Raw genomic sequence first — 9,129 nt, 5'->3', positions numbered from 1 at the left:
TATACGTCTAATTGCTTCCCTGCCAAATGCATGTACCTACTACCTTCCCCGCACTGATGGTGTATAATTTCTCCCTACTACCTTCCCCCTCTGATGGTGAAGAAAAAAGAAAAAAAAACTGCTCGTATGGAGTAATGCTGAGATGCTAAAACGAAGCCAAAAATGTCATAGACAAGCTGAGAATAGGTTCTTGGGGGTGCTTCCTAGAGTCTAGACGTTCGATGGTTATATATCTTTACAAACACATAGCATTCATAGGTATAAACAACTAAAACTTTCCCTTTTTCCTGCGAGTTCCAAACGCTACCATTTCCAAGATAAATGGAAATTGTGGGAAAATTGGACCTTGATGTTGCCTGTACTGGGCAGTTAATATAAAAAATATCCCTACTTAACCCCATGTATTGACTACTTTCAATACATAAGCCTTCAAATGTGCAGTCCCTTTGTCATTAATCAAATTTCCACTCAAAAATTCCACCAAAAAATGAAAGCCGACCTTTTCAGTGGATGGTTGAATTGGACCTCATGTGTTCAAGTCGTTCACAGCATAGATATTGGCCATTAGAACGTAAGACGAAGGATCCTTCTGATTTAGATACATAGCTTGCTTGAAGGCCTGTTTCCCAACCTCCAAATTCCCCCACTTTCTACAAGCCCCTAGTATAGAATGCCAAGGTACAAGCTCAAGAAAGGAGGGCAAGTCGTAGACCATCGCAGTTGCCTTGTCTAATTGTCCCGAAGAGGCAAGAAGATGAATCAAGCAGCTGTGATGGGCAGAGGTTGGAGCAACACCATACCCTTCACTCATGGCATCGAAGTAAGTCTGACATGTCCCCCACTCACCTGTCTTGTTGCATGCCATCAAAACAACCACGAAAGTAACAGAGTCCGGTTCTATACCTTCTGCCAGCATGTGGCCAAGTGTGCACGAAACAGCCTTTCTTGCTCCATGCTGTGCATATCCAGACATCAGAGCAGTCCACGTGACTACATCTCGGACCTGAAGGTTGTTGAACACTTCTTGTGCTTTCTGGAGTTCACCGAACTTGGCATACGTATCAATCAAGGTATTGCCCACAAGGTCACTATCCAGTAGGCCTTGCCTTTCGATCTCTGCATGTAACTCCGTGGCCCTGCCTGCAGCTCCTATGCTCCTACAAGCCTTCAAGCTGCAAATATAGGTCAGAGCATTTGAAGAAACACCTTCCAGCTTTATCTTCTCATAGCACTTAATTGCTTCCTCAAAATGTTGATGCTCTGAGTACCCTGCAATGAGTGCGGTCCATGCAACTACACTGCGGACAGGGAGTTTATCAAACACTTTCTGTGCTTTCACTAGCATCCCAGCTTTGGCATAAATTTGTATCAAAGTGGTGCCAACCGCACGGTCCTCCTCAAGCAGGCCCTGTTTTACTATCTCATCGTGTGCATATTGAACCTTGTCCATGGCACCTGTGCTTATGCCAGCTTTCAAAACGCTCAAAAGTGTGATTGCACTTGGGGGAATGCCCTCAGTTTGCATCAGCTTAAAACACTCGAGTGCTTTTTCGCAATGGTCTTGCTCGACATAAGCTGCGATCAAGGAATTCCATGAAACCACACTTCGAACTGCAAGGGTCTCAAATTGTTGCTGTGCTCTCGTAAGCAAGCCACATTTGGCATACATGTCTACCAATGTATTGCCAATAGAGTGGTCCACATTTAGTGGTGCATGCCTTTCTATTAGAGCATGCAGTTCTTTTCCCTTGGTTGAAGCTCCTAACCGACCACAAGCTTTCAAGCCACAAACGAGTGTAGCAGCATCTGGGGAGATACCCTCAACTTGCATTTGCATGTAGCTTCTAAGAGCACTCTCACCATCACCATGCTCAACATATCCTGCTATCAATGATGTCCATGAGATGACATCATGGTAAGCAAGTGCATCAAACATTTGTCGAGCCAAGGTAAAGGACCCACATTTCGCATAAACATCCAGTAACGTGTTTCTTGCAAGGTCACTCAAGAAACCCCGTCTGTCCATCTCAGCATGTAAATCCTCAGCCTTGTCTATGGCTCCAAGGTTGGCACAAGCCTTCAAGCAGCACAAATACGTGACGATATCTGGAAAGATGCCCTCAGCTTGCATTTGTTCCAAACATTCGAGAGCGACTTTGGAAAGATCATGTTCAACGTAACCTGCAATCAATGCATTCCATGATGCTGAATTTCGACGTGGTAGATCATTGGACACTTTCTGTGCACTTGGAAGTGCACCACAATTTGCATACATGTCAACCAAAGTAGTCCCTACAAAAAGGTTATCAAGCGGCACACCCTGCGCTACAATCACAGCATGTATATGTTTCCCTTTGTTTGTGGACCCTTCCATGCCACAAGCTTTTAAACAACAAACATACGCTGCAGCGTCCGGAATGACACCTTGAACTTGCATTTCTTCAAAACAATTGAGTCCTTCCTGGCCAAGGCCATGCTCAACAAATCCCGCTATTAAGGAGGTCCATGAGATAATGTTTCTTTCTGGGATCCTGTAAAGTACTTCTCTTGCTATTAGAAACCATCCCCATCTTGCATAGGTATCTACTAAGGTGTTGCACAATGCGATGTTGTTCCCGAGTAACCTGCGTCTTTCAATTTCTGCATGGATTTCTTGGGCCTTGTCTGTGGCATCAATGCTGACGCAAGATTTCAAGCAGCAAAGTAGAGTGACAGGACTTGGAGCCACATTCTCAAGTTGCATTTCCTCGAAACATTCAAGAGCACCCTCAGCCTGCCCATTTTCTGTGTATCCCACAATCAGTGTGGTCCATAAGACAACGTCACAGACGGGAAATTCATCAAATACTTGTTGGGCCTTAACAAGGGAGCCACATTTCGCGTACATGTCAACGAGGCTGCTTCCAACAAAGAGATCTCCCTGGAACAACCCCATTTTTGTGAAGTAGGCATGTAATGCCGCACCTGTCTTCACATCATTAAGTTTTGTGCAGGTTTTCAATAGGTCTACAAAAGTATAAGCGTTGATACCAATGGATCTATGTCTGTGCCATTGGTACAAGGACAGCGCTTGTTGATGGTTTCCGCATTTTACGTAGCCAACAAGCAGAGCATTCCAAGATTTCCCATTCGGTGACACCAGCTGGTCAAAAATTGAGTGGGCAAGGTGCATGCAACCCACCTCAGCCAAGAGCATAACAAGGTAGTTGCCAAAGGTAGCATGAGCTTGGAGCCCACATTTAAGCATGTACGCATGAATCCGGAGAGCACATGAGCGATCTTTCTCCTTCCTGCAGGCAGACAATATGTGGGCAAAGTGTTGTGTGTGTAGAGAGAGGCCATTGACAGGCTTCTGCCAACATGAAGAGGCAAGGGCCGCCCTTCGGAGGTTGATGTCACAATCCTCCTCCTGCTCCGGGGAAGCGCCCTCCCGCAACCTTTCCCTGCAGCCATGAAAGGCTCGAGCACAGGTTCGTCTACAACCCCTTAGCCTGTGCACCAATGCCACGTCGCTTTTTTTGAGCTGCCCCAAGGGTTTGAACTCATTACTGTCTTCTTTTAGGCTCTAATAAGGGCTGGGTCGCACCCGGGAGCAATAGGAGGAGTGGGGAGATTGATTTATCTAAATCGAGAACGGCCAAAAGTCCAGCTACTAGCCTTTGTGAAAATGAAGGGGATAAGGTATTTTCTTGCAAAGCGGCTCCTCTCCTTAATCATAGGAAAAGGCAACCAATATAAAAAAAAAGTGGAATCTACGAAGCTTTTCTACTAGTTTTGCGATGAAATTCTAGGACCCTCCGAGTGCAACCTCAAGCTGATCTTGTCCGCACCAAACCCCGTTGCCTCTGGTGCAATTCAACTCTAAGGCTTTACGAGGCCACAATGCCTTTTGATGTCTTTTGGCCTTCCATCGTATGAAGGTCAAATGTTTCATGAGTCTCTCATTAGAAGGGTTTGTTTAACTCGATGTGCACAAGTGCTACTCAGTGGGAGATAAGAAAATGAAGATAACAATGTGTTCCTCAAATATCACATAGTCATAGATGTTAGTTGTATCCTAGTGTCAAGCTCATAAGGAGAGAGAGAGAGAGAGAGAGAAGAGGAGGGGGGGGGAGGGGGGTTTGCTTAACATCGTAGGAATGTTCCCAAGGCTCTTAAACTCAAGGCCACTTACTCCAAAGGGAAAAGGGATAACCAATCTACCACATATGGGTGATAAAAACATCATCCCGTTTTCCTCTTCTTATACACACACACACACACACACACACACACATACACCATGAGTAGAGAATTTTTAATGTCATAGAAACATTCTCAAGAGACCTCATAGATCTATTTGATGAGCCTTGAACTCAAGCCATGTTATTGCAAACGGGGGGAGAGAGAGAGACAGAGAGGGAGGGGGGCCAAGAGGCTCCTACTTCAAGAGCGTGCAAGCTACTTCTTTTTTGAAAATAGTAAACAAGAAACTATTTTCATTATTCATCGTATAGACATTAAGCCTGTCCATGACAGTTGTGCTTATGCCAGCTTTCAAAACGCTCAAAAGTAAGATTGCACTTGGGGGAATGCCCTCACCTTGCATCAACTCAAAAAACTCGAGCACTTTTTTCCAATGGCCTTACTCGACATAAGCTACGATCAAGGAAGTCCATGAAACCACATTTTGAATTGCAAGGGTCTTAAACTGTTGATGTGCCTCCATAAGCAAGCCCCCTTTGGCATACATGTCTATCAATGTATTGCCAATGGAGTGGTCCACATTTTGTGGTGCATGCCTTTCTATTACAGCATGCAATTCCTTCCCCTTGGAAGAAGGTCCTAACCAACCACAAGCTTTGTCATGAATATAAATTTCTAGCCTTCTAAAAGTATTTTCCAAATTGGCCACTTAAGTTGAGGGAAAATAAAAAGAGAACAAGTGAAATTGATTAAGTGCTAATGGACCAACCGGTTAGGGCTTGGGACCAAAAGGGAGGAAAGTTCATAAAAGAGCAAGGGTAATTGCTAACTAATTATCTCAGTCAAAGGTATAGGTTAAGGAAAAGATAAAGGTATCACAAGCAACCTTCAACAAAGGTACATGACAAAGGAGATGACCGAGAGCAATTATAGGATTCTAAAAATAGAATGCTAAGCTCAAGTCTATTTAGCAAGTTTTGGGAGCAACTTGACGTCACCTTCAAAGCACTATGCTAAGGTTTTGCATAGGAGGTAAAAATTTTAAACCCCAAAGGGTGAGTTTTATTTTTGCCAAACTTTATCATAATTTAGCAGGTAGGTTGTAGCTTTGGATCAGCTTCATAAGCCTTCAAGGTTTGTGCAAAGGTCTTGCACCCGGGTCTTGCACCCGACTTAATTAATTAAAATGGTTTTTATTAAATGAAAGGAAAAATCTAAAGACTAAGGTTAGATCATTCCTTTCTCATTTAGTAAGTTGAATTTGTATACTAAGCTTGACAAGGACATATGTCCAATGTAGCACATGATTTCTCTGTGTGAACATAACCAAGTGTGTATGAGTGTGTGTAATGTCTTCGCTTGCCAAGATGAGTCCCAAAAGGAAGGTTGGGGGAGGGATCTAGCATGCAAGGAAAAAGGGACAAGTGTTGGAACATGCTTGAGTTGCATTAGGAGGTGTTCCTACCTCATTGGTCAAGTGAACACAAGGACACCCAACGGGTCACCAAAAATATTACGCTATGTTAGCAAAAATATATTATGGCCCATTTCAAATTCTTAAGCCTATCAATGAAACAACTTATAAGTTAAGGTTACCAAGTATCTGACTCATTCATAATGCCTTTCATGTGAGCCTCTTGAAATCTTATAAGGGCGAGCCACCCAAAGAAGCAATAATTGAAGAATCACCTAAGTTTGAGGATCGAAAAGAGATCTTGTAGCCAAAGAGTATCCTACAACATGAAGATAAGGTTTTAAGAAGTGGTAGGACTATCCGACGATATCTTGTCAAATTTAAGAATTATCCTTTTGAAGATAGAGGTGGATGCAAAACATCCAGCTTAAGGATAATGTAAACCTTGTAAATACTTACAATGACTCTTGTCAAAGGTAAGAATCGGGTATTAAAAAAGTATATTTAATTAAGAATTTTGTTTTATTTGACTCCAACATTTCTTTTAAATGTTCATAAGTTTTAAGTGTATGCATACCATGAATCAAGCTTGCGGCAGCTTTGTCTCTCGAGCATCTAGTAGACCTTGTGACATCATGGTTAGCAAGTACATCAGCCTATCAAACCAAGGTAAAGGAGCCACATTTCACATGAGCATCTAGTAACGTGTTTCTTGCAAGGTCACTCTCCAAGAAACCTCATCTTTCTATCTTGACATGTAAATCCTCAGCCTTGTCAGTGGCTCCAAGGTTGCCACAAGCCTTCAAGTAGCACAAGAACATCACCATATCTGGAAAGATTTCTCCATGATGTTGAATTTGATGTGGTAGATCATTGGAAAATTTTTGTTGACTTGCAATAAGTGTCTCTTACTTCGATGCTAATATCAAGATGCCCTTGCATTCATTTCTTCTCTCTCTCTCTCTCTCTCTCTCTCTCTCTCTCTCTCTCTCTCTCTCTCTCTCTCTCTCACTCACACACACACACACACACACACACACAAGCCTACAACTCTCCTTATAAATATTGAAAGTCAGGTGAGAGTTGAAAGGACATTTTCTATCCTAATTTCCTTCCTCAAAGATAATTTACTCTCTCTAATCGCATCCATTCATGGATATTCATACTCTTTGTGCTCACTCTGTAACGGTAATGGACTATAAACATTGAGAATAGCGGAGTTAAGAAAATTATGGTGAGCATTTTTATGAGAATACTTTGAGAAAATAGAGGGAAAACTTGATTAGAGGTAGCAACATAATCATTACACTTAATTAACTTGGCATCAACAATACTTTGCAAGAGAGATAATTAGAGAACTTGACAACAATTGAGGACCGGATTTATGTGGAGCCGGTCCCCTCTCCAAAAGGCTTTTGTATTATAGCTTCTCCCATAAAGAGAGACTTGGTACAATACAAGCTTTGTGTTCCTTGAGACCTTGATGGTGCAATGAAGATAGAGAGCTTCATGCACCACAATTATGCCCGTTACTTAATCTAATGAAAGCATTAACTTTTCCTTGGCCTCATTCCCAAGACCTCAAACACCTTCAACGGTGGAGAGAGCTAGCAAGGAATGAGGGTAGGGAAGAGGAATACGGAGTATAGTTACGAGAAAGAAATAATGTCCTCTCATACCATTACTCATAGAGTTTAGCATAGCATAATAATGGAGATGAAGAATGGCTAGCATAGCATTGAAGCATGGCTCTTGGTTGGATTTTCATTCCATAGCCAAGAGTTGTTGGTGTAGGCTCTCAACTTCTCAACAAGCTTGGAGAAGGAGATGAAGTTCTTGCACTTAGCACTTCACACAATGAGAGAGAGAGAGAGAGAGAGAGAGAGAGAGAGTATATGTTACGAGCCAGCCCCCTACATGCCTGGGTCGACCCCCTCTTGTAGCTCATGCCTTATGCTCATTGGCTCCTTCAAGTCCACAAGCCTGGGTCATTTCATGCAATAGAGGTAAGCCTTTAGATAAGTGTCCTCCTTTCCCCTTTAAGAGAGATGGCTTGAATAATGCATAAATAATTAATTTAATTAGCTAAATTATCATTGGACCCCTCTCATGGCCATCCAATAGGCTTTAGGCACACTATGGGGGAAACTTTGGTTAGGGCCTTGACATGTGTCCTACATGCCTCTTTGAGCAAGGGGTGCCCCTTGGGTGAGGGGAGGGCCATCAACCTAATCCCCTACTTGTAGGGCTCGCCCCCTCCTTTATAGGCATGTCTTTGACTTTCTACCCCCAAGCACCTTGGCCCCCAACTAGCTTAAGCGCCTTAACCATCAAGCATGGGTATAGCAAGTACATGGCCTCACACACATACCCCTACCTTCTAGGGATGTCCCCCTCCTTGTAGGGATTACCTTCTAGGGCTCTCCCCCTCATTGTAGGGATTAGACTTTAACTTCAATCATAAGCCTAGCTTAACCATGCACCTTAGTTACCAAGAACCTCATGCACTTTAATCATCAAGCATAGACCTAGCTTAACCTCAGGTCTAAGGACTTTTAATACTAACCTTTGGAGGTCTTTAATGAAGTTAACCGTAAGGCCTTTTAAGCTCCATTATGCAGACATTGTTCTTCACTAGATCATCTCCTTGTGAGCCCTTGCTGAGATGAAACCATCTCCTTTTTCGCCCCGTGATGAGCTTGATCTACAAACACATATCTATGTTCTAGCTCTTGTTTCCCTTTTATTTCCCATATTAAATGATCAGTTTAACATGAGAAAATCATTTGGATAAAGCTATATATTAGATTTTATGACATTATCTCTCCCTTGAAATCATAGTCGTTCTCGACTATGAGGTAGAGAGGATAAAGTCTTGGTCATTAGTCCATGTTTCTTAGCGGGTAAAGGATCCCCTTTTTACCCTACGACATCATTCCAGAATGGATGACTAGTCCATTTGGTGCTTGGGAGACTTAGATGCCGCAAGCATGTCTGCTCTTCAGTCCATATCATTCTTCCAAAGTAAAGTGACAATTCTACTTGGTGTTTGAGAGACGTCATCATCACAAACATGATTCTAAGCATGCATACTACTCAAATTTGTGCACAATATAAAGAGAACCAGTCTTATATGACAAAAACATTGATCATTTAAAAGAAACATTTACATTTGCTTACTCTAATGTAGCATTGTCAGCATTAACAAGGTTCATATTATCCTTAAGCTATGTTCCTTGCATCCATCTAGCGTCTTCAAAAGGATAATTTTTTAGCTTAATAAGATACTGTCGGATAATCTTACCATGTCTTAGTACTTTTTCATGTCGAAGAATCGATTCGGGCTGAAGCACCTCTTCTTGATCTTCGATCTCGAGCGGTTCCTCAATGATTGGTTCTTGTGGTGGCTCTCCTTTGTAGGGCTTAAGTAGGCTCACATGAAAAGCTTTGTGAAGGAGCCAATGGTTGGGAATTTTGAACTGACAGTCCATCTCATTGATTGGTTTTAGGATTTGAAAAGGACCATAGTA

At 42.5% G+C, this 9,129-nt stretch overlaps 1 protein-coding gene across 1 annotated transcript; it reads right to left on the bottom strand.

Moving 5' to 3' along the window:
• Positions 1–225: 225 nt before the first annotated feature.
• LOC147447849 (pentatricopeptide repeat-containing protein At3g09040, mitochondrial-like) lies at positions 226–3,536 on the bottom strand. Its single transcript, XM_086523663.1, has one exon. The coding sequence runs from the start codon at positions 3,245–3,247 to the stop codon at positions 527–529; it is 2,721 nt and encodes a 906-aa protein (XP_086379789.1). The 5' UTR covers positions 3,248–3,536; the 3' UTR covers positions 226–526.
• Positions 3,537–9,129: the final 5,593 nt, after the last annotated feature.

The sequence above is a fragment of the Adiantum capillus-veneris genome, chromosome 11, assembly GCF_014529385.1.
Source record: "Adiantum capillus-veneris isolate H3 chromosome 11, ASM1452938v2, whole genome shotgun sequence".
NCBI lineage: Eukaryota > Viridiplantae > Streptophyta > Polypodiopsida > Polypodiales > Pteridaceae > Adiantum > Adiantum capillus-veneris.
This window is presented reverse-complemented; position numbering and strand designations above follow the sequence as displayed.